The sequence below is a fragment of the Myotis yumanensis genome, unplaced genomic scaffold (genome assembly GCF_028538775.1).
Source record: "Myotis yumanensis isolate MYYU_CA2020_CCGP unplaced genomic scaffold, mMyoYum1.0.hap1 SCAF_19, whole genome shotgun sequence".
Classification (NCBI taxonomy): domain Eukaryota; kingdom Metazoa; phylum Chordata; class Mammalia; order Chiroptera; family Vespertilionidae; genus Myotis; species Myotis yumanensis.
In genome coordinates this window covers 3,173,561-3,199,310 of record NW_027223770.1, presented here as the reverse complement: position 1 = coordinate 3,199,310, position 25,750 = coordinate 3,173,561, and the positions used below count along the sequence as shown (strand labels likewise).

General features: G+C 57.9%; 1 protein-coding gene across 4 annotated transcripts in view; it reads right to left on the bottom strand.

Moving 5' to 3' along the window:
• The window catches only part of GRAMD1B (GRAM domain containing 1B), a 166,263-nt gene that overhangs the window by 115,618 nt on the left and 24,895 nt on the right, over positions 1–25,750 (bottom strand). For all 4 annotated transcript variants that reach the window (XM_070400026.1, XM_070400029.1, XM_070400028.1 and 1 more), the window contains exon 2: positions 20,128–20,205. In XM_070400026.1, coding sequence (XP_070256127.1) covers positions 20,128–20,205 — 78 coding nt within the window. The remainder of the gene's footprint in view (positions 1–20,127; positions 20,206–25,750) is intronic.

The window sequence follows — 25,750 nt, the reverse complement described above, 5'->3', positions numbered from 1 at the left end:
GTCCAGCCCCCCACCTGATAGCGTGTCTCATACAAGGTATCAAACCTCTCTACGCCTCAGTCTTCTTATCTCTAAAGTGGAGGTAACAGTAATACTATTTCCTAGAAAAGGGTGAACTTTAAATGCTCGCGGTGATTGACACGTAAGAGACACCTTCAATCGCTGTTAACGAAGACAATGTCGCCTTTACAATGACTATGCAGGGTGCTCAGGGGCTGGGGCAGTGGGGACTCCATGAGCCCCCCAAACCTCCAATCTGCACCTGGTGCCCCTGCAAAGCTGGCCGGCCTGGCCCCCAGCCCCTCCCTTACTTACTATCTCCACACCCAGCCACACCTCCTGCAGCCCAGACCCGCATGTAACTTTGATTGACAAACCTGAGCAAGTGCTTCAAAGATGGAGAGAGTGCTGGCTGCATGAGGCAGACCCCTGCCACTCCCGGCCCCGAGGCTCGTTCCTCCAGTTTCCACCAAAGACCGCAGCCAGGCTGCAGGGACCTCAGAGCCTTCCGCACCAGGCAGGGCAAGAATCGAATCACGGAGGCCTAGCCACGGGAGTAACTGAGCCGGTGGAGGGGGGGGGGGGGGTGGGCGGAGGCGCGGAGGCAAACGAAACGGCTTGGCCTGTGCATTGTGCGAGGCTCTCCCCTGCAGACAGCGGGCTGTGCTGCGGGAGCCAGAGTGGAGGTGGCAGGCTGTCCGAAGGCCACGGGACGCCACTGGTGCAGGACACGCTGAAGCTGAGAGGAAAACGAGGTGACAGCCCTGGCCGGTGTGGCCCAGTGGACAGAGCGTTGGCCCACAGACTGAAGGGTCCCGGGTTCGATTCCGGTCAAGGGCATGTACCTTGGTTGCAGGTTCCCTGGCCCTGGTCAGGGTGCCTGCAGGAGGCAACCAATCAGTGTGTCCCTCTCACATCGCTGTTTCTCAGTCTCTCCTCTCCCTTTCACTCTCTCTAAAATCAATGGGAAAATACCCTCAGGTGAGGATTAACAACAACAAAAGATGAGGTGACAGACTGGGCCCAGACCCCTGGACAGTTGGGGAGCAGCCTCAGGGCTCCTACTGAGGGGAGGTTCAGGCTCCCACTTCCCTGAGTAGCTGCGGGAACAGCCCTGGGGGCGGGGGGTGGACAGTGCGGGAAGGCTCCTTGCGGAGTGCGGTCCTTCAGCAACGGGTTTCTTCCGGGGAACCAGTTGGAAGGTGTGGTGACACATCTCCACCAATTCCTGGAGCCAAGGCTGGGGAGGGGTGCCAAGCCAGCGACACCGAGGGACACACAGAGGGGCCTGCTGCCCCTGCTGCCCTCCAGGCGGGCCTCGGGGCCTCCCCCGGAGGACACAGGCCCCAGGACGGTCAGGTCTCCCTCCCGCCACAGGCTGCGAAGCTGGGGGCGGTGGGAGCACAGAGGAAAATGATGTTTCAATATCCAAAGAAGAATTCACTGGCCCCAGAGGAGTCTCAGTAGAGGCTCTAAAAGCACCCACAAACCATCTGCAGGGCTATGGCCAGGCATTCTCCTCTGGCAGCTCCCGGCCCTGCATCCTCTCCTCCTGCCATGGAGCAGCCCTGCGGACAGCCCGCCCTCCACCGTGGAGGGAGCCAGGCCCCGGCCACCCCTCTAGCCTCTGCTGCTGCCTCGGGACAGACCTCACTCCTGAGGAGGGACCAGTGGCCGCCCCTCCTGTCCCCGAAGCCATGCCGCTGGGGTGCTGGCGCCCCTGAGAGAGGGAGGGGAGAACTGCAGCCCTGCCGATGCCACCGGGGTGCTTCCGCTGGCGCCTGACACGAATCAAGAGGAACAGTTTTGTTCTGCAGTTTAGGAATCACGAAACCGAAAAACGCACCAGAAAGTGTCAAAGATGTACCGGAACTTCCCTGCTTGTAACTTGTCAGTTAGAATCCTAAGGCACTTCCCCAATCAACAAGGCATCGGAGACAGAAGTTTAAAAGGTAAAAACAAGTATGTGGCCCTCAGGTGTAGCTAACTGGGCCACTGGTCCATTCGGAACCACCGGTCCATTCTCCTTGTCAATGTGTTCCGTCTGGTTTTGAAGCTTTCTCAGAGATAACCTTCATTACAGACACTCCAAGTGGGGAGCTTGATTCTAGGAAGCTGGTAACGAAAGGTCCAGGGATAGGAGGAAGGGTAGAGGGTCTGCCCTGGACGCCAAGTGCCTCAAGAGCCACGCGTGCCCTTTCCCCAGGGGAGTCATGCAGAGCTCACGTCAGGACTCTGGGCGAGTCTCAGCCCCCACTCCCCGGGAGTGGCAGGGGCCATCTAGCGAAGGCGGGGAGAGTCATTGTGATGAAATAAGGTGGGACAGTGCTGAGCACATCAAAGCTCTTAAAATAGCAGCTGTTGTTATGACTAACTAGAGGCCTGGTGCATGAAATTCATGCACGGGCGGTCCCTAGGCCTGGCCTGCAATCAGGGCCATCTTCCCCGGCTGCCTGCAGCCGGCCCCGCCCCCCAACCCCACCCAACTCCGGTTCTCTGTTCACCATTGGGTGGCTGGAGCCTGACGGCCGGGGGAAGGGACTGAGATGTTGGCCGTTCCTGCCCGCTTGCCGGCCCTGCACCTGTCTCGGGTCGCCCTCTGTGTGTGGGGGGACCAGCAGGGTGGGGGTCTTGGCCTGGCGCATCCCGCATCCCCCGCCACCCATCCCCTGGTTCCCTGTTCATCATTGGGCGATTGGAGCCTGACGGCCGGGGGAAGGGACCAAGAGGTGGTCAATGCGCCTCAGAGTGACTGGTCGAGCGGTCGTCCTGGTCGTTCCGCCGTTAGGGTCCATCTGTATGTTACCCTTTTCTTATACAGGATAAGAACAATAATACCTCAGCACTGACACTGTGCCCGCAAACTACGTACACACGCACTGTGTCTGGGTCTGCTCTTCTCCTTTGTAGATCTGCAGTGGTTTCCTGCAGTAATAGGTTTCTTACTGAAAGAGATTCCAATTAACATCCTTAGCAAATTTCCCATTCCAGAGTTACGCACAGAGGCAGGCAGCCCCCGATGTGGGCACTGCAGGAGAAACGCATGAATTCGGAAAACAGAGAGCACGGGCCCTTTAATCCCTTCCTGAGGCTCCTGACCTATGACCCAGGCCCGTGTCCCCACCTCGGCTGCAGGGACAGAGACAGCATCTCTCTGCAGATGAGAGTCCACCCTCCGTGCCAGCGGCCAGACCAGGACACAGGCAACAGCTCGTGTCACTTCCGGGGGAGGGGGTGGAGCAGGAGAAGTTGTTCACTTGTGGATCCCAAAGCAACTCAATGAATAGACCGAGAGTTTCAGAAGTCCAGCCCTGCCCGGCGCGGCTCAGCGGCTGAGCATCGACCTATGCACCAAGAGGCCGCTGGTTCGGTTCCCAGTAAGGACACAAGCCCAGGCTGTGGGTTCGCTCCCCAGTAGGGGGCACGGAGGAGGCAGCCAAGCATGTTTCTCTCTCTCTCTCCCTTCTCCCTTCCTCTCTCTCTGAAAATCAATGAAAATAGCCCTAGGCCATTTGGGTCAGTGGATTGAATGTCGGCCTGGGGACTGAAGGGTCCTGGGTTCGATTCCGGTCAAGGGCACATGGCTGGGTTGCAGGCTCGATCCCCAGTAGGGGGTGTGCAGGAGGCAGTCGATCAGTGATTCTCTCTCATCACTGATGTTTCTATCTCTCTCTCCCTCTCCCTTCCTCTCTGAAATCAATAAAAATATATAAAAACCAATAAGAACATATATATATATTTTAAAGTCCAACCTGAGTTCGACGTACTAGCTCACTCCTCAGGCTCACACAGGAATGACCCCAGAGCGCCTGTGTGTGTGCCCAGAGGGAGCGGCATCAGACACCCTCCCGCGGCCCTCGCCTCGCCCAGAACCATCTGCTCCAGGTTCCAAGGGGTTCTCTCGGTTCTCTCGTATCAGCTGGAGGAGTTCCCCCTTCACACGGAGAGAAAGGGAAGGAGAGGGAGGGAGCCCAGCCGCTCACCGCCGGGCGCCGGACGACAGGAAGACTAGAGCACTGAGCAACCACGTAGTTGGCGGCCGCTGAGCTGACGTGATTCACTTAATGACACCTTCCCAGCTCACCCCTTCCTCCCGCTGCGGGGCGGGAACCTCGGCTCCGCAGAGACAGTGAAGGGGAAGCAGATGCTACGCTCTTACCAGCGTCCCGGGCAAGGGTCTGCCATTGGCTCCCAAACTGGTGCCCCAGGTCAGGCGTGGGCACTGGTCCCCCCCACCCCCGTCCCATCCGTGTTAAACCGTGTGCCTGACACCACTAGGGCAGGGGCAACAGGCTTCGGGCCACAGGGCAGGCTTCCCGGGGGGTCTCCATGCTCCCTGTGCGGATCCCTGGGCCTCAGAGCGAGAGGCCTGGACGCTGCCTCCCAGTGACTCGGGAGGTCCTGAAGCCCTGGAGGTGCGGCTCTGCCCCAGGGCCCGGCCTCCTCACAGGGCCCAGCCTCCTCACAGGGCCCGGCCTCCACCCAGGCCCGGCCTCCTCACAGGGCCCAGCCTCCTCACAGGGCCCGGCCTTCTCACAGGGCCCAGCCTCCACCCAGGCCCGGCCTCCTCACAGGGCCCAGCCTCCTCACAGGGCCCGGCCTCCCCCAGGGCCCGGCCTCCTCACAGGGCCCGGCCTCCACCCAGGCCCGGCCTCCTCACAGGGCCCGGCCTCCTCACAGGGCCCAGCCTCCACCCAGGCCCGGCCTCCCCCAGGGCCCGGCCTCCTCACAGGGCCCAGCCTCCACCCAGGCCCGGCCTCCTCACAGGGCCCGGCCTCCCCCAGGCCCGGCCTCCTCACAGGGCCCAGCCTCCACCCAGGCCTGGCCTCCTCACAGGGCCCGGCCTCCCCCAGGCCCGGCCTCCTCACAGGGCCATTATCCGGGGCCAGGAGCACAGGAAGAGAAAGTCAGAACTTGTGTTTCCTTTTCGCCTCATCCTTCTAAATTTCTGCCTAACTACACAGTAAACAAGACACTCAGTACAGTATAAACAAACACACTGTACATCATCCTGATGGTCCAGGCTCCACATTTTTCCCCAGAGGTTTGGCCGCCGAGATGGAAGAGCAGCGCGTGGTGTCTGCACGGAGCCGTTAGGGGTCGGTGATGTGCTGAGAGGAGAACCCACGGGCCTGGGCCTCCCCCTGCAAGGAAGAGGGCGCCGGGATGCAGCCCAGAGCCGCACGCCTGGCCTGCGACGGAGCCCCTGAGCCTCTGCGATGCCCCACTCATGCCGCCTTCCCCCGGCCGGCAGGACAGGGCTGCTCCCGCAGGAAGCAGAGAAGCTGGAATATGAGATGTTGCCCGCCAGCCTACCAGTCGTCCCGGCTCCGCTGTGCCGGGCAGGGGCAGCGCCGTGTGCCGGGCTATAATTAACCCCCTTCCCGGCAGAGAAGTGCAGCGGCAGGAGAAACCGGGGCAGGTGATGCCACACCTGCCTGTTCTGCTGAGGCAGGGAAGCCGCCTGGGTGCAGAGAGCCGCAGACCCGGCCGGGGTGGGGGCGGGGGTGGGGGGAGGAGGCAGGTGCCCGCGTGTCCCCCGCCGGCCACAAGCCAGAGCCTCGCCCACCTGACGTAAGGCCTCCCTCCTCCCTGACCACCACATGTGCTGTCTTCCCCAAGGCCAAGCTAGCCCCCCGCCAGCGGTCCCCAACCTTTCTCAACCCGGGCACGCAGAAGCTAGTTGCCAGGATTCCGTGGCACCAAAAACATACTTTTTGCCAAGCAGACAAAAAAAAAGAATAGGTATCATTTGGATTCATTCACACCAGATGGCTATTGTTGTGCTGGCTGTTGTCACAGTTTTATCTGACAAACAATGGGAAAAGCGGTTGGTGCCTCTCACTAAAGAGTCAGGCCCTGCGGGTTCTAACGTTTTTTTCAGCGCACGGGCTGAACATCGCTGCCCTGAGCAAGTGAGTGTGTGAGTCAGAGAAAGGAGGACCTGCGAGGGCGGCCCCAACTCAAACCACCCCAGGGCGCGGACGCTGTCCGAGGTCAGCAGAGGCGGGGCTGCTGAGGGGCCCTCCATGTGGGGCACGGCCACAGAACCCCACGATCACACAACGCCACGGCCACAGCCAAAGCCGCAGTGACCCATGTGTGCATTGACTCACTCAACTAACACTCACGGAGCGCCTACTGTGCGTCCGGCTCTGTGCTCAGCGCTGGGTGCACAGTAGTGACTAAGCAAAGACCACGCTTAGGAAGTTTAGGGACGAGTGGGGACACGGACAACAACCAGTCAACAAGCAGAGGCGGTTATAACACGGTGAGTGCGAAGATGGAAGGAAGCTGGAATGAGGACCCGAGTTCGCCCGACGGCTGCCCTGGCACAAGGAGGCGTCAAACGTCGCCTCTCATGGGCTCACTCATGGCCAATCCAAACCAAGGTCTGCGGCTACAAGTCCTCGTGGCTTAGCGCTCACGTCCCACCTGCCTGCCATCGCCCCACGCACAGGCCTCCTGGCAACAGTCACCACAGCCTCGGACTCCTGTGCGGCCCCTTCCCCATTTTATCGATTTCGATCCCCACAATCTCCACAAAGGAAACACTATTACCCCCACTTTTACGGACGGAAACGGGTTTGGAGAGGATGCCGTGATTTTGTGAAACTGGCACAGCCAGTAGGTGGTGGAGAGACAAGGCCTTCGGAGCGTTCCCACGTCCCCCACCGTGTGCCACCAGCGCCCCCCGGGGTCAGAGAAGCCCCGGCTCTGTCACCACCTGCCCGCTGCCCGCTGCCTGCTGCCGGCCGTGTGCAGGCTCAGCCTGGGGAGTCAGGCCTGGCGACGTCACCTCCTCAGATAAGGACTCTGTCTCCGTCCCACCCCAACTCCTGCCACGAGAACACCCCTGGGCTAAACACACATGGGCATCTATGCCTGTAAGCACACACGTGTGTGTTAGATGAGAGAGGGGGCAGAGGGGAGAGAGAGAGAGAGAGAGAGAATCAAGACCAGTCAGCACCCACTCTAGCGCCTCCCTCCCTCTGACACCCTTAGACTCTCTCCTGCCTTCTTCTTCCTTTTCTCTCCTCACTCCATTTGTCCATCTTTCCTTTCGATCTCTGCTGCTTCACTCTCACCAAAGAACACAATCTGCCCCTGAGTTGGCATGCCCTCTCTCCCCAGTGCCCGCCAGCTAACTCCGATCCTAGGGCTGGACCTCTTTCTCCTCCAGCCCCCCCCCCCCCCCCCCCACTGGGCACAGAGGCCAGGCGACAGCACGGTCAGCAGGAGCCAGGGCACCAGCCCTCCCGGCCAGGCCACGTGAGGGAAGCTCATCACGCCTGGGTGCCCAGGCCTCCCCGCCGCCTGCTCGAGCTCCCGTTCAGAGCGAGCCCCGATGAGTGGGCACAGAGATACCCCCCCACACACACCAGCCCCTAACTCAGGTGAGCACCCTTCTCTCCAGCACCTTCTCTGTGGACCTCTGAGCTCCTTACCAACTGCAGGGAGTTACATGGCAGAGGAGATCATGGCCCTGCAGCACCCACCCACACCAGGGCCCCCGACATCTGTCCCGTCCCTTCAGCCTCCTACAGCAAATCACTGACTCCCTCCCTCTTGGGAGCCGGTCCCCTAGCCAGGCCTCCAGTCTCCCCAACGGGAGGGGGGGGGGAGACCAACTCCACAAGCACTCGGTCCGGGTCCAGAGTCCCAGGGAACCCAGCCAGCCCAGGCCACCGCCTCACGCCCATCCACCTACTTGGCTCGGAGAAAGAACAGCCTCCTCCTCAGGGAAGAGACGCGGCAGAGGCAGGCCTGCCGCACGGCCGAGCTGCAGGAGACAGGCTCCGGGCGCAGGCTGCGCACCATGCTGGCTCAGCGCAGGGCCCACCGCATGGCCCTGGGGCCTCGACGGCAGGGACCACCCCGGAGCGCCGGGACCTGCTGCCTGGGCTGCCCCTTCGGCGTCCACCCTGCTGCGTGCGACACAAACCGGCAGGTGGAGGGCCCGGGAGGCGGGCGGCCCGAGGCTGTGTCACCCGGGTCCCCCTCTGCCCTCAGCCCGAGCCACGGCCCCGAACAGAGCCCTCCGCTAGGCCCACATCTGGCAGCACCGGGCACTTGGTGAGTTTCCTCCTCTCCTTTGTCCTCAGACGGAGGGAGGACGGAGCTGCACCTGCGGGTGATGTCAGCTGGTGCAGGAAGGGGGGCTGGCGGGCGCCGCTCCCCAGGTCGCTGCTGGGCTCCTTCCTCGTGGGGAGGGAGCTGATAGGCGATCACCTGGTGTCCAGGGGACCGTGGGGATTTCAGGGGCCAAGCAGGTGGATGGAGCTGGAGTGCCCTGGAAATGTGCTATTTTGGGACAAGTTCTGGGCTGGAATCAGCGGAAATGAAAAGACCTCTCCATCTGCTGGGAAGGTGATGGCAGGACCTGCGCTGGGAGCGGCGCGCCTGCACCCTGGCCCAGCTTCGGCCCAGAGGCTGCCTGGGGCCCGAGCCTTACTTCCTTTCTCCATTTGCTCATCGTGAATCCCACACACATCGGAGAGCCCTTACTCTGCACCAGCAAAGCAGACGCCGTTTCTATCCTCCAGGGCGCATGGGCCAGAGGGGAGAAAGAGAAGTAAACCAAACCGGGCACCAGAGAGCCAGTGCTGGCGGGACTGACCGCAGGGGGCTCTACCCTGTCACCTGGGCCAACGCAGCTCACCTCCGGTCCCAGCACAGCCCCTACCACACCTGTCACCCAGCCTGACACAGCTCACCTCCCGTCCCAGCACAGCCCCTACCACACCTGTCACCCAGCCTGACACAGCCCACCTCCCGTCCCAGCACAGCCCCTACCACACCTGTCACCCAGCCTGACACAGCCCACCTCCCGTCCCAGCACAGCCCCTACCACACTGTCACCCAGCCCAACACAGCTCACCTCCCTCCCAGCACAGCCCCTACCACACTGTCACCTGGCCCAACACAGCTTACCTCCCTGTCCCAGCACAGCCCCTACCACACTGTCACCTGGGCCCGACACAGCCCACCTCCCGTCCCAGCACAGCCCCTACCACACTGTCACCCGGCCCAACACAGCTCACCTCCCGTCCCAGCACAGCCCCTACCACACTGTCACCCGGCCCAACACAGCCCACCTCCCGTCCCAGCACAGCCCCTACCACACTGTCACCCAGCCCAACACAGCTCACCTCCCTCCCAGCACAGCCCCTACCACACTGTCACCTGGCCCAACACAGCTTACCTCCCTGTCCCAGCACAGCCCCTACCACACTGTCACCTGGGCCCGACACAGCCCACCTCCCGTCCCAGCACAGCCCCTACCACACTGTCACCCGGCCCAACACAGCTCACCTCCCGTCCCAGCACAGCCCCTACCACACTGTCACCTGGGCCCGACACAGCCCACCTCCCGTCCCAGCACAGCCCCTACCACACTGTCACCTGGGCCCAACACAGCCCACCTCCCGTCCCAGCACAGCCCCTACCACACTGTCACCTGGGCACGATGCAGCTCACCTCCCCGTCCCGATCAGAAGAAGTGAGGGGCGTCCCAGGAGGACTTACGTGAGGCCCAGAAAAGGCGATACAAGAAATCCCCACATTAAAAACACCCAGACCTCATAGTTCTCCCATCGCTCCCTCGGTCTAAGGAGATGACCTTATTTCCCGTCACACAGACAAAGCAGACCCCCTGCTACCACCCTCCTCACCCCCCTACACGGCCCCGGGACTCGCTGCAGCCGCCCCGTCACTCCTGCCCCATGGGAGTCCTTTCCCCGTGACTTGTATCCACCTCCCCTTGCCTCACCCGCACACCTCGCTCCCTCACCTTCCAACAGGGCGCCACCCAGCTGAGCAAGTTGGAATCTCAGGACTAACTCTGATGACCTCCAAGCCACCACCGACTGGTGGATATTTTATCCCCTAAGTATAGCTTCAATTCATCTACTTTTCCTTTTCCGTGACCACCACTCCAACTCCAAGCTACCAACACCCTTTGCTTGGGCCACTGCAATAGCCTCCGAATGCCCGGCGGATCTCTGCCTCCCGCAGGGCTGCCTGTCCTCTCACACACTGCCAACCCGCCAACCTGGCCCAGCCTCTGCGGGGGGTGGGGGGCAGTTAGACCTGGCAGAACCAACCCGCCAACGTGGCCCAGCCTCTGTGGGGGGTGGGGGGCAGTTAGACCGCAGAACGAGGGCGCGGGGCCAGGCACAGGTCCCCAGGGCGGAAAGTCCCGGGGGGCCCAGCAATGAGCCAACTGGGAAAACAAGGACCTCACGGGGTGACCCACCCTCCCGCAGCACATCCCTGTCGTGTGGTTTAGAGCCCCAGCCCCTTCATACCGCTGGCTCGCGGTGGGACCCTCCCCTGGCCTTTCCTCCCCGGCAGATCACTATCATGTGGTTTCATGGCCCCTTAGAGGAGGAAGAGGGGCCGGGAGAACAGCCTCATCTGAGCCCATTAAAGCCCTCGCAGGACCACGCCCCAAGCACTGGGCCCTCAGGGCAATGAGGTTCTGATCTGCATCAAATCACCTCAGGAACAAAGCCTCAGGTCTGCTGGCCCTGGAGACAGAGTTCTGATGGAACCAGAGATGACATTTAGGCCTCAGCTGTGTTTCAGCTCCAGGCCCAGAAAAGCAGAAAAACCAGATGAGGCGATGCCATGGCTGACATCAGGGCCAAATGCGATGACCAATGACCCCTCCCCTAGCACTGACCAATCAGTGGAAACCACGACCTGAGAGGACTCACCTGGGAAGCTGATGCATATCCTACTGAGACCCTCCCCTGGGACCGCCCCTAAAGGCCCTGACTCTAGAAAACAGATAGAAAGCCCCAGGGCTCCCTCTGGAGCATGTCCATGCCTGTTGCTGCGCCCGCACCCGCCCCCCCCCCCCCCCCCCCACCCCCAGCCTGTATCTCTGCTCTTTCTCCGCAGCTCCAGGGGCCCGGTGAGACTTGCAACCAGGGGAGCAGCAGCAGCTCTTCCCAGGCTCGCCCCTGCCTGTCTCCAGTGAGCTAAGAGCAGCCCCACCTTGGCTCGCGTCTGTCACTGGGACTGGGACTTCTCAGTGAGCCCATGCAGCCCAGCGTGGCTCACTGCTTTCCTGCCATTTCTAGGGCCAAGCAGCCCCGCCCGGGCTCTCCCTGCGGCTTCTACCCTCAGCCCTCCCTTCGTTTCTCTGTCCCCGGCTCTAACAGACACGCTCTCAGAACCACCTGGACTTGTTTTGTGAAATCTTTCCCGCATGAAGTCAAGAACACACACAGGACCTGCCGGCCCGAGGCTGGCCCGCTCTGGGCCCTCTCCCCTGCCAGTGGCACTGCCGCCTCCCCTCCTAAAGACTCGCACTGGCTTCTGGATGGTCTTAAAGACTCGAGTCCTTGTCATGGCCACAGGCTCCTGCCCGTCTTATCTCATTTTATCGCATCTCACTGCTTCCTTCTCACCTCAGACTCATCCTCGCGTCTTAGCTCAGCCATTACCACCGCACCCCGCCCGCGCCTGTCCTGTTCCATTTCTCATGGAACATGTTCCCTTTCTTCAGTGCGCGTATCCAAGTCCGTGTTTTCTCTGTCATATACTTTGCTGTCACCCCAACAAACTGAAAGCTCCACGAGTGCGTCATGTATAATCAATGGTTTGTTGAGTGAATACATAAATGACATCCTCTATGGAATTCTCACCCTTGACCCGCACATTCCTACTTCCGGAGTGCTGCGTGACTTCTCCCATCACCTCCGCCTTCTCCCCGAAGCATCTCTATTTCTCTCCTTCCCAGTCTCCTCTTCCTCCGCATAAACGTCTACATCTGCTCTCCAGTCACCAACGACCTAAGTGCCACTGCAGAAGGTCCTTTTTAGTCCTCATCTTACCTATCCCTACCTTCTTTTTGCCTCTTCTTTCTGAACATCTCCTGGATATTTCGGTCTCCTAGCTTCCTTGGCTTCAGGCTAGTGTGAATTCCTCCTTCCCCCTTCCTCCGCCTCCACTTGAACTTTGCTGACCCGAAGGCTATCGCCTTAGCTGCAGCCTCATGTCCAAATAAGTCGTTTCAGACCTGTCTCCTGAGCTTCAAAGGCCCAGCCCACTGCTTAGTGCAGGGAACCAAAGTCCAGCCACACAGAGGGGCCTTCTGAGACGTTTATTGTCTGCCAGTAAAAATAAGACCCATGAAGAACCGTTGGCCCTCCCCGCCCTTTTCTACCCGAGATTAAAATAAAAATACCAGCGTCAGAAAGGAAATCTCAGGGTGTTCCCTCCGCGGAACCTGACGGGTGTGTGCTCAGTAGGAGGGCTTCCTGCGGGGCCTGTGAGCCGGGTGCCCCTGGGCCCCGGTGGCGGAGCTGCCTCGCCAGGATTTCCCTGCCTGTGGTGCTGCTCTTCCTCACCTTCCCTCTCAGCCACCCCTTCTCCCTTCTGCAGTCTAACACCTGGTCCCCCTTTTCTCCTTTGTCCAAAATGTCATATGTACCCCGTGTTGCCTTGCTGTCTTTGGAATTTTCATGCATATGTGGGTCCTCCATGCTCATATATTAAAATTTGATTTTCCCCTCTTAATCTGTCTCTGTTAATTTGTTAGCCTGGCCAGAAGTGAAAAGATGGGAGAAAAATGCATTAATTTTGTTTTAGCCCCCACACTAGTGTTATCTCCCTACTTACGTGCTCTATGGGTAGCCTTTACATGTCTAAGTTAAACTCACCATCACTCCTGTCCTTCAAATTCCTCCCCCTTTATCCAATATTTTAATAAACAATAATAAGAAGGAGAAGCAGCAGCAGCAGAACATATAAGATATTAGCCATATGCCAGGTGCTATGCTCTTCTAGTCATCGTACACACACTCAGTTCTCAACACCTCTATGAGGTATGAGCTATATTTATACCCATTTTGTAGATGAGGAGAGGGAGGCACAAAGGTGAAGTGACTTGCCCAAGATCACAGAGCATGCAGTGGCAGCACAATCACAACCCAGACAGGCACTGAAGGTCGAGACCCTGCTGCCTTTTACTTGCTGCCCAAACTAGAAACCTTAGGTTTACACTAAACACCTTCCTCAGCCCAGATGCACATCTTGTTCACCCTATTTAATAATCCTCTTCAACTGGTCCTGCCTTTTTTGTCCTTACTACCATGACTCGGGAATTTGCCCATCTGGTCTCAACTTAAATGTCACCCCAGCTAGCCAGCCCCTCCCAGCAGCTTACGGCAGTCTCAAACACCCACTCCGTGGGATCATCATTTCCTTTCTCGGTAGCACTTATTATCACTTGACGCTTTCTTACTGATGTGCTTATGATCTCTCTCCTCTCACTAGAAAATAAGCACGTGAACGGAGAGGCAAGGGTTATATGGGTCACAGCTGTACCCCCAAGGCCTGCAAGGCACGCGCTCAAGGAAGACCTGTTGCATGTGGGGGCGCGGGGTGACGATGGCCAGTTTCCTTCCTCACCTCTGCTCTGGTGTTTGCCCTGAAATTCGCCTTCCACACGTGGACCAAAGCGATTTTCCTCACAAGTCTCCCTGGGCACCCCCTTCCTCAGAATGCCTCACAGGCTCCCTGGTCCGTAAGGAAGCCGCTGTCATGGCGGATGGGACACGATGGGGCACCTGCTCTGGCCACTTGCCAGCTACCCCTCCTGGGACGCGAGGGGCAGCAACTCCCAAGTGCTGGTTCCTGAGCCCTGGCTCTCCCAGCGGCCATGCTCCGCAGCTGCTTCCCTCGCCTGGCCTGGCGATGCTGCTCCGGGGAAGGCTCTCCGCTGGGCGCCCCCTTCCCCCCCCCACATCTCCCTCCCCCCAGGCCTCCTGGACACCCCCCCTCCTCCCCACCTCGCCCCAGGCAGAGCGTCTGAACTTTTCTTGGGAAAATTTCTTTTTATTATTGTAATTAAATTTTTATTAATTTTTTCATTAACAATGTAATATACACCATTCTAACAAATGAGCAAAGAGTATGTAAGAAACAATGTAATGAAACTACAGTTTTCTCCTGATATGGTTAAATATATCAACCACCTTATTATTTCTCTGCCTTACATCTAGGAAGATACTTCCTATCCTAAAGGTTTACTAAAAACTCTGCTAGGCCTGGCCGGTTTAGTTCAGTGGATAGAGCGTTGGCCTGTGGACTGAAGGGTCCCAGGTTTGATTCCGGTCAAGGGCACATGTCCGGGTTGCGGGTTCGGTCCCCAGTAGGGAGCGTGCAGAAACATCATTGATGTTTCTATCTCTCTCTCTCCCTTCCTCTCTGAAATCAATAAAAATATATTTAAAAACAAAACAAAACTCTGCTAAATATTCAAGAATCAGGGAATTCCCCGTACTATGCAAAGTCCCTGCGCACACACACAAAAAGTTGGGCAACTTTCTTAACTCTGATGAGCCTGTTTCCTAGATTCTAATCTGAAGATAACAATAGCATCTATTTGATAGGGTTGTTGAGAGGGTTATATTTAAAAGGGACCAGAAATAATTCTACTATTCCAGATGCTGAAAGCAAGAAGAATTGTTATTTTTAAGTACTGATAAGCCCCAGGACATTTAACATTAAAAATTACCTTAAATATATTCTTTTCAAGAAAATACAAAGGCAGACGCATACAAAAAAAAAAAAAAAAAAAAAGTCTATGCAAGCCCTGGCCAGGTGGCTCAGTTAGTTAGAGTGTCATCCCTTACACCAAAAGATTGCGGGTTTGCTGCCTGGTCAGGGCATATACCCTGGTTGTGGGTTCGATCCCTGACAGGGTGCATAAGAGAGCAATCAATCAATGTTTCTCTTTCACATAGATGTTTCTCTCTCTCTCTCTAAAAAAAAAAAAGGAGAGGGGAAAAAAAGTGTATTCAAGATCCACTGCACAGGGTTAGGTACATTAGAAACAAACCCCTTAGTTTTATTGATGCCGCATGTCAACCATTACATTGCATTCTACTTGCTTAAACGCAGGCCTCACCGCAAGGCTCCCGAGGAGAAGGTCACGCCTGACCTCTCTCTCCTGAGTTTCTGTATCCGACCTGTGCAGGCGCTCAGTATTCTCTACATTCTTTCTGTCTCTGCTTCTTCAATCACAGAGGGTGGAGATCGGCTGAGACTGAGAGCAAATCTCATGAGAGCCCAACCCCCCGAGGGCCAGCGGCCACCCAGCACTGAGCACCAGGCACTGCACGCGCTCTCTCACTTACTGTTTACACGGAGGCCTTCTACAGACAAGGAACCAATAGCAGCGCCGCACGAAGGAAGGCCCAGATCGGCCCTGATTGCTGGCCAGGCCTAGGGACCCTACCAGGCACAAATTTCGTGCACCAGGCCTCTAGCTGTTACATAACCGCCCCGGGAAAGCAGCCCCCTTCCTGCAGTCCCGGCTTTGTCTGCAAGTTCCAGCCAGCGGGCGAAATAAAAACCTGGCACCTTGAGAAACCCTGATAATTGGCCCAGGTCGGACTACTCTGGGAACCGATGTCTTTCACGTGTACCCCAGACCCTACCGAGAAGGATAAAAAGGGTCACTGTCCCATGTTCCATTACACACGTACACACTGCTTACGAAGTTAGATCCATTTTGCTTTCTACTGGAAACCCGGGGGGTTATTCCTTTCGCTGAGACAAACCCCACAATCCCATAAATTGATTATTTTCCTAAAATCAGCCCTTTTCCGGGATGCACACCTGCGCGGGAAGCGCCTACCTCCCTGCACACCTCCCCTCCGCCCCATCACCATTCCTCAGGCTTTTCCTTCGGGACAGAAACTGGTGTGGATGAGGAACAGTTCCCAGAAGCCTTCAGTTCGGACGCCTCGTGGAGACGGCCCCCCTCTGCTGTCATGTGGACATTCTTAGGTTACTGCAGGACAGCGATTTCGTCTCTAAATATTCTATCCAACTGACCCTCGTACAGGAAGAAGAAAAATCAATGCTACAGTTCATCTCACACCGAAGGATTAAAATTTTGATTTTTAAAAGAAAAAAAATCAATAATTTTGTTTGCCTGATCTGTGACACTATCCTTCATCTTGTAACTGACCCCACGGTTTGGAGAATCAGGAGCAGTCACTGAAGAGGGTCCCTGTTATCTACTATAGACTTGACCATTTCACTCCACGACGACATCACCTGCTCTACTGCCACCCACGGGCGTGCCAAAGGGTAAATGAGCTGATACAGGAAATGCCTGGACCCAGCAGGGCACAGTGCCCTTCAGTGAGGCTCAGAGCAAAGAGCCTGAGCCAGACACACACACACACGCACACACATGCACGCACACGCGCATATACACACACACACACCCGAGGCTGAAATCTCCCCAGCTCGGGTTTCACACTCGCTCAGCCAGGACATCACAGACCAGCATCTGAGCCGCCCGAGCATGCGGCTAGGAATTGGGTGTGAACATGTTAGAGACGACAGGGTCAGGGGGCAGCTGTGTGGAGCGGATGCTGGTGGTTAAGGGTGCTCTGGGGACTTGTTCTCTCCGAGAGCCCACAGGCTGAGCGGAGGAAAAGGCTTCGCTGGGAAAGGCCAAGGTGCCCCAGCAGCCAGAGCTGGAGGGAGGGCACACGGGAACCCCGGGGGAGCAACCCTTTGCGATGCAGGTGAGCAAACAGCATCCACTGCTCAGCAGACAGCGTCCAGGGAGGGGGAGTGATGGGGGCGACACCTGGGGGTTTTCTTGGCAGAGGCTTTGGACGGGAGACCTCTGTAAGAGAGGAGTGGGCAGAGAAGGAGCTAGTCCAGGATGTCTCCACCACGCCCCCCATTGGGGGACAAGGGGACAGCAGGCGGCTCCCTAATGAGCCAGCGCCAGTGCTCGCAGCGCAGTGCCCTGGAGAGCGCGCCACCCAGCACTCTCCCAGGAGGCACAACCGCCATGGAGGGAGGGGGGTCCCTTTAGGAGCGGTGGCACACAGACAGGAGGGGGTGGTGCAGGGACTCCAGGGCTCTTGGGATTCTGACAGCATGGTTGCTGCAATGCAGAGAGCTTTGAAAAGAGAGCACAGCGCAGGCCGCGCTCCCGCCTGAGGGAACCGCCTGGACCGAAGCTAAGTGTCTTAACAAGAACGCAGTCCTGGCTCCTTGGGGGCCCCATGCGGCCAAACGCCTGTCTAAACTGATGAGCTCAACTGTTCACCTTGGTCAGTAATGAACATAAAACAACTGAGAACTAGGGCGGAACTCACAACCGTTATAAACCGAAGAGATCGGGTGACAGGCCCCACCTCAGGCCCAGGACGAATCCTTGTGAAGACAGAGCCGTCACTCCGACTCTGTGGTGGGGACAGCCTTTCCCTCGCTGTCCACCGGGTGCGCCACCCTAACCGTGCAGAGTTCTCCGTATCCTGAGCGGAGACCCCTCTCGCTGCCTCTTCTCCCACTGGCTCGATTTCTTAGGCTTCCAGATACTGAGTAAGTCACCCTGAACTGTCCTGTTTCCTGGTAAACCCCTTTCCTCCAGCCGATCCCATAATGGCATCGTTCTCACCTCATCACTTTTCTGGGCTCCAATTTATCCATTTCCATTTCCGAGTGGATCTACCAGACTCGGTCAAACTGGCACAGACACAGGGGGCGTTTCTTTTTAACCCCTGCCTCGGCCTCCCTCAGTAAACCCAGGCTTTCAATCATCGTCTGGTATTGGTATCATATTTGGCTGATAAATAAAACGCCACAAATTCTTTTTCACATGAAATCCTATCAAAACTGCTGGCTTCGAGTGAGGTTGGGACAAATAAAGGGGACCAGTATGGACTGATGAACAGGGGTAGATACAGAAGCAGAGCAACATTGAACAGAATGTTAAACTACAGTGGGAAGCCTGGGGAGGGTTGGGGGGGGGGATTAAGAGACCAACTGAAGGACTTATATGCATGCGTATAAGATTAACCAATGGACACAAGACACGGGGCGGGGGGGGGCGGGGGGTAGGGGCCGGGGGAATGTGAAGGGGGGGAAAAAAGGAGACATATGTAATACTCTTTGTAATACTTTAAGAAATAAAAATTATTAAAAAACAAACAAACAAACAAAAAAAAAAAACTGCTGGCTTCGGTGTTGGCTCCCCATAATAATCTGCTGCTTAATAAACAAATGTCTATATATATAAAGAGCCAGGGTCCCTAACATCCAAAATGACCAAACAGATGACCGAACACCAGAAGTCAGTCCTGCAGTCAGTGCTGGGTGGCCACGGCAACCCAGCACTGACTGCCAAGGGGGCTGTGGATAAGGCCTGGAGAGGGAAGCAGGGTCTGATCCACAGCCTCCGTGGCAGCTGTTGATCAGCCCTTGCCTCTCTTTCTCTCCAAGCCTTGCCAGCAGCCCTGCCTCTCTGATCAGGCCCGGAGATAGGCCTGGAGACACTGACTGGCTTAGAAACTGACCAATCAGAACCAAATCTGGGTGAACTGCAAGGAGCCAATGGCTGTCTAGGAGGTGGAGCTTTTTGATGCTGACTGGCATAGAAACTGACCAACCTGAACCTAATCTGGGTGAACTGCAAAGGCAGAACCCAAGGTGGCGGCTGAGGAGGGGTTTTAAGGGCAACAGCTGTTTGGTGTAAGATGTAAGAAAGTGATTCAATTTTTTAATGACCAGTTTGGCAGTATAGTGCATATGGCTGCCTATCAGTCCAGATATAGGGATTATGTATTTTTGTCTGCCAAGAGCATCTCCTCCTGCTGACAAAGGCCTCCCCCACCCCCCTGCCGCCATTTAAGCAATCCTATCCTATGTAATCTATCTATACTAATAAAAGGGTAATATGCTAATTAGACCAGATCAATTGGCCATCTTCCGGACATCTGACTTCCTTCCGGACAAAGCTATGGTGGTGGGGGCTGAGGCAGAGGCAGTTAGGGGCAATCAGGTTGGCAGGTGAGGACAGTTGGAGGCGAGATCAGACCAGCAGGGGAGGGCAGCTAGGGGCGATCAGGCAGAGGCAGTTAGGGGAGATCAGGCAGGCAGGCAGGTGAGCAGTTAGGAGCCAGCAGTCCCAGATTTCGAGAGGGATGTCCCCGATTGGAGAGGGTGCAGGCTGGGCTGAGGGACCGCCCCCCCCCCCCCACCCCTGTGCATGAATTTCGTGTACCTGGCCACTAGTAAATTTATAAATGAGCAGTATATAACAGCACATCTACTTTAAACAAGTAAGTCCCCTGTTTCTACCCATAGTTCTATCTGAAATAACACAAAATCTTGCTTCTACCGGCTTTGGTGTTTCCATTCCCTCATAGCTGCGTGTCTGCTGTGAGTTCAACCAATGAAGTACAAGTGCTTCTACTTTTCATCCCATTTTTTGGGAAGGATGGTAAACAGAGCTGGACACACGCAGAGTCCTGTGTGCCAGCCGAGACCTCCTCACCTTTCTTGCGCACAATTTACCTTGAGAACCAGAGCCCTGTCTCTGATTCACAGGCCCCACCTGTGGCGACGCTGGCTGGTCCTCACAGCCCAGGGTTTACCAAGTCTCACCTCACCTCCTCACCCGAATTCTCACTGCACCTGTACACCGACCTCGCTCTCCATTAACCCCTGACTCCGACAATCCACAAGATACCCTTCCGCGCCGGCGCACTGTGCCCAGCCTTCAAGGTGCGCCGCACGTCCAAGGCCACCCGACGTCTTCCCAACACATCTGGCTGCCACATGCTGACTCTTCCCCATGAGCCAGAGGCCGCCAGGCTCACCCTTCAAGGTGTCCCCTCACTTCCTGGGGCGTCTGTCTTTGAGCACAGAGGCCTGGCATCTCCCACTACTCAGTTTCCCCAGTTCTCGCTCATGGCGGAAGCATCTTAAAAAACTTACTGTTTCACCCCATCCCTCTCATCTCTTCCTCCATCCTCCCCCTCTCCGTGCCCTTACCTCCCTTCCCTTGCCCTTACCTCCCTCCCAGCGCCCTTACCTCCCTGCCAGAACCCTTACCTCCCTCCCGGCACCCTTACCTCCCTCCCGGCACCCTTACCTCCCTCCCGGCACCCTTACCTCCCTCCCAGCACCCTTACCTTCCTGCCGGCACCCTTACCTCCCTCCCAGCACCCTTACCTCCCTGCCGGCACCCTTACCTCCCTGCCAGCACCCTTACCTCCCTCCCGGCACCCTTACCTCCCTGCCGGCACCCTTACCTCCCTCCCGGCACCCTTACCTCCCTCCCAGCACCCTTACCTCTCTTCCTGCATCTGGGGACTCAGGAACCTGCTGGCATCATCCTCGTGGCTGCTCTGCTGGCTGCTCTGCTGGCTGCTAAGGAGACACAGGATGCGAACTGTTAGGGACCAGCTTCTCTCTCACACTGGGGGAGGCCATTAGCCTGCAGCTGGACAGAGAAACGGGGTCACCACATTTTAGAAATACCAGTTCCCAGTGTACGTTTGCACAGAGCAAACTGACATCAGTGGGCATGAGAAATGACAAATCTGATGAAAACACACCTACAGCTGGTGAGACAGGGCCTGACCTTGCTCTCCCCTGGCTGTGCCCTGGGGACCATGCCTCCAGCATCCTCTGCACTGGGCCTCAGTGTCTAGGACAGGGCAACACGGTTCCTCTCCCACCCACAGACTCTCAGGACCTAGTGCACGTGGTGGGGAGGTGGTAGGAAGGAGAGGTAACAGGAAGGTGGGGGGGTGTCCAGGAGGGCAAAGTGGACCTGATTCTCTCCTCCAAGGAAGGCTGGGGAGGCTGAGGGTACAAGAAGGGTGAGAGGGTGGAGTCCTTCCATCTAGCCCAGAGGCAAGACGATTGTATGACTACTAGTGGCCCGGTGCACAAAATTCATGTGTGTGTGTGTGTGGGGGGGGGGGGGTGGTGTCCCTCAGCCCGGCCTGCACCCTCTCCAATATGGGACCCCTCGGGGGATGTCCCTGTGGGATGGGGCCTAAACCGGCAGTCAGACATCCCTCTCACAATCTGGGACCGCTGGCTCCTAACCGCTCGCCTGCCTGCCTGCTTGATTGCCCCTAACCACTTCTGCCTGCCAGTCTGATTGTTCCCTAACCGCTCCCCTGTTGGCCTGATTGACGCCTAACCGCTCCCCTGCTGGCCTGATCGCCCCCAACTGCCCTCCCCTGCCGTGACCTGCCTCCTCTGGCAGGACCTGCCTCCTCTGCATGAGGCGGCGGAGACCCCGGGACCAGCCTACTCCGCACCGCATGGAGCCGCAGGATTCCCCAGGCCTCACCCATGTGGAGAAGCCATAGAGCTCCGCCTCCACTGTGTGTGTGGCTATCTTGTGGTGGCCATCTTGTGATGACATCACACATGAGGGCCACCTAGGCTTTTATTAATATAGATGGTCTGAGTTGTTCAAGATGCTTCCACTGAAGTTGTGTGGAATTCACTGTCCTTCATCTTACTCAAGATAAAGGACTAAAGGACACGTGTTCAGACACCTCATGACACTAGTTAAACATGCAGCTGATAAATAATCTTTATTACTTGCTACTTGTTAACTCCCCCAGGCACCTAGTCAGGAGGTCCCAAACCCAGCCCAGGCCAAACGGGGGCAGCCTGTTTTGTGCAGTACTGAGTTAAGATGGTGTTTGCCTTTTTTGTGTGTTTCTATTCTTTATTTTTTAAATTTTCTTTTTAGTGTTTGCCTTTTATTAATTTAAAAAATACATATTTTTATTTACTTCAGAGATGAATGGAGAGGGAGAGAGACAGAAATGGTGAGAGAGAGTCATTGATTGGCTGCCTCTTGCATGCTCCATACTGGGGATGGAGCCTGCAACCCGGGCATGTGCCCTGACTGGGAATCAAACCATGACCTCTTGATTCATAGGTCGACGCTCAACCACTGAGCCATGTTGGCCGGGCAGTATTTGTCTTTTTTAATGGTTGGGGGAAAAACATAAAAAAATAACATTTCATGAAAATTATATGAAACTCAACTGCAGAGTCATGAACCCATTCACTCATTCACATACTGGCTGTGGCTGCTTCTTGGCTGTAACGGCAGAGTAAGCAGAGCTGCCTGCGTGGGAAACCGACGGACCCGCAGAGCCAGAAACATGCAGCAGCTGTCCTCTTCCAGGAAAAGCCAGGAATCCTAAAAATGAGCCCTTATTCCCCAAATCACTAGACCCCAGGCTCCAGTAAGACCACAGCTGCTGCCTGGTCCTGATGGAGCGTCTGCCACAATAGAGCACACTGGGCGCACTGGGCTCAATGGGAGCACTGGGCTCACTGGGAGCACCGGGCTCAATGGGCGCACTGGGCTTACTGGGAGCACTGGGCTCAATGGGCGACTGGGCTCACTGGGCGCACTGGGCTCACTGGGAGCACTGGGCTCAATGGGCGCACTGGGCTCACTGGGAGCACTGGGCTCAATGGGCGCACTGGGCTCACTGGGCGCACTGGGCTCAATGGGCGCACTGGGCTCAATGGGCTCAATGGGCGCACTGGGCTCACTGGGCACACTGGGCTCACTGGGCGCACTGGGCTCACTGGGAGCACTGGGTGCTCTGGGCTCACTGGGAGCACTGGGCTCACTGGGTGCACTGGGCTCACTGGGCTCACTGTGCACTGGGCTCAATGGGCGCACTGGGCTCAATGGGCTCACTGGGAGCACTGGGCTCAATGGGCGCACTGGGCTCACTGGGAGCACTGGGCTCACTGGGCGCACTGGGCTCACTGGGAGCACTGGGCTCAATGGGAGCACTGGGCTCAATGGGCTCAATGGGCGCACTGGGCTCACTGGGCACACTGGGCTCACTGGGAGCACTGGGCTCAATGGGCGCACTGGGCTCACTGGGCGCACTGGGCTCAATGGGCGCACTGGGCTCAATGGGCTCAATGGGCGCACTGGGCTCACTGGGCGCACTGGGCTCACTGGGCGCACTGGGCTCACTGGGAGCACTGGGTGCTCTGGGCTCACTGGGAGCACTGGGCTCACTGGGTGCACTGGGCTCACTGGGCTCACTGTGCACTGGGCTCAATGGGCGCACTGGGCTCAATGGGCTCACTGGGAGCACTGGGCTCACTGGGCGCACTGGGCTCACTGGGAGCACTGGGCTCAATGGGCGCACTGGGCTCACTGGGAGCACTGGGCTCAATGGGCGCACTGGGCTCACTGGGCGCACTGGGCTCAATGGGCGCACTGGGCTCAATGGGCTCAATGGGCGCACTGGGCTCACTGGGCGCACTGGGCTCACTGGGCGCACTGGGCTCACTGGGAGCACTGGGTGCTCTGGGCTCACTGGGAGCACTGGGCTCACTGGGTGCACTGGGCTCACTGGGCTCACTGTGCACTGGGCTCAATGGGCGCACTGGGCTCAATGGGCTCACTGGGAGCACTGGGCTCACTGGGCGCACTGGGCTCACTGGGAGCACTGGGCTCACTGGGCGCACTGGGCTCACTGGGAGCACTGGGCTCAATGGGAGCACTGGGCTCAATGGGCTCAATGGGCGCACTGGGCTCACTGGGCACACTGGGCTCACTGGGAGCACTGGGCTCAATGGGAGCACTGGGCTCACTGGGCGCACTGGGCTCAATGGGCGCACTGGGCTCAATGGGAGCACTGGGTGCTCTGGGCTCACTGGGTGCACTGGGCTCACTGGGCGCACTGGGCTCAATGGGCGCACTGGGCTCACTGGGAGCACTGGGCTCACTGGGAGCACTGCAAGCACTGGGCTAAAGGAGCTTTGGGCTCACTGAGCGTGCTGGCCTCACTGGCTCTGAGCCCATTCCTGAGACGATCCTGGCGACGGAGCCTGAGCTGGGCTGCGGGGGAGGCCTGCCCAGGGCCTGTGCTCGCCCAGTCACAGAGCACATGGCTTTTTGTGGGCGCAGCTATAACCATGCACTTACGTTCTGTTCTCCCAGCAAGAAGTAAATGAACTTAGAAGCAATTTACATCAAATTTCCAAACACGGACACCAGAACTGTGCCATCCACGAAGCCCGCCGTGGCTGGGCAGGAGCTGCGCACACACCGCCTTCTCCCACTTCCTCTCCATGAAGCACTTCTTGCCGCTTTTCCCTGTGAAGTGGCCGCTCACCGTCCCCCCTTTGCCGGGCTCACGGACTGGCACCTCCTGTGGCGCAGTTATACACGGGCTGAGGCCCCAGGGTCTCCTGACCGGGACTGGCCTGCCGCACGCATCAGGCACCCTCTCCTGCAGCGTGGGGTGTGCGGCACTGAGCCCAAAGGACACGGGCTCACTTCAAACAGACACCGCCCCAGAGTGAGCCGCAGGGAGGAGCAGCGGTCAGACCGCCCTGCACCCCTGCACGTGGGAGAGGCATGGGGAGGTGCCTGGAGCCAGCCGGCAGGGCTGCCCCACCCACACGGCAGGATCAGCACATGGCCTCCTCCCGGCGGGTCAAACCTGACTTCACCCGACGACAACGGCTCCTACCCTCTCTCTCTGGCCCTCGAACCTGAAGCTCAGTCAATACAGGGGACCCCAGAACTCAATGGCCATGTTCCAGGGCTTCAGAAACAGAATTCTGAACTGACATGAGCACATGGTCCCACTAGATGGCACTGTCGCCATCCAAACCAGAACCTCAAGGAGGCCAACCACCCAGCTCTTCCAGAACCAAAAACACCAAGACACAGCCTCTGCACTGGCTCAGGCCTTCCCGCCGCTTAGAAAACAGCTCAGATGGTAGAGACAAGGCAACAGTTCATCCCCTTCAGCGGCCACCGGTTCAAAGTAACGCAAACCATCACCCCGCGTGCCTTCCACGATCGTTTCCCTGACGCCCACTGCGTGCGCGCAGCCAGGGCAGCGTCCACACAGAGGCGAGCCTGGGCCTGGATCACACGGCCTGGGTGCGATCCGACTCCGCCCTCCCTGTTACACGACCCGGAGCAAATTATTTGGCATCGTTTCCTGCACAAGGGAGTCAGCTCATGACAGTTCCTACCTGGAAGCTGCTGTGAGGATAAAGCATGAACGCGCGTGGAAGATGAACAGCCTGCACGCACCACCCGCACAGGAACGCGCGGGCCCCTGCAGGCACTGCTCTGCGGGTCCTGGGGAAGAAGACTCCGATCTGAGGAGGACCCTGCTCTCCAGGCCTTGGGATCGGAGCGTCAGAGCAGAGTCAGGGGGAGACGATGGCTCTTGCGGCTACAGAGGCACAGGACGAGAAAGAGCGCTCCCCTCTGGGCGGTGACTGTCTCAGCAAGGAGTGTGCACTGACTCTGGAACAGGACAAGCAGAGCGAGGAGAGGAGGCCGTTCCCAGCAGCTGCCATGTCCCGGGCTGAGATGGGCGCGAGGAGCTCCCCGTCCGCAGGCACAGTGTGCACAGCACCGTGATGCAGCCACATGGAGAGGCAGCGCCGGAGAAACTTCCCCGGGGGCTGTCAGGGAGCACATGGTGTGGGGGTGAACACGCAGCGGGGGCTGCAGATGGATCCCGGATGGCAATCGCGCCTGAGCGTGGGGTCCTCCCTCCTCCCGGCCAGGAGGGGCCGGGTCTCTCTCCTCCCAGGTTGGAACTCAGCTGCCAACAGTGAGTGGCTGCCAACCACGCTCCACGCAGTCCCACGCGATCTCGTCGCTCAGCAGAATTTCAGAGGCTCAGACCCTGCCTCGCCCTCTCATAAACGCCTACACGTGGGCAGGCCTGTCAGAACGCGGGACCGATGGCGGTTTCACTAGAGCCTGAGTTACAGCGACAGTTACAGTGACACCCGGACACAGGCAGCTCCTCGCGCCCTAAGCGAACCTGCACGTCCACTGGGTCATGACAATGCACCCACCGGCCTGCAGGGGAGGACGCGGTGCCGGCGCCAGGGCCACGTCCCAGCCGGGCCTCGGTGAGACGGTCCG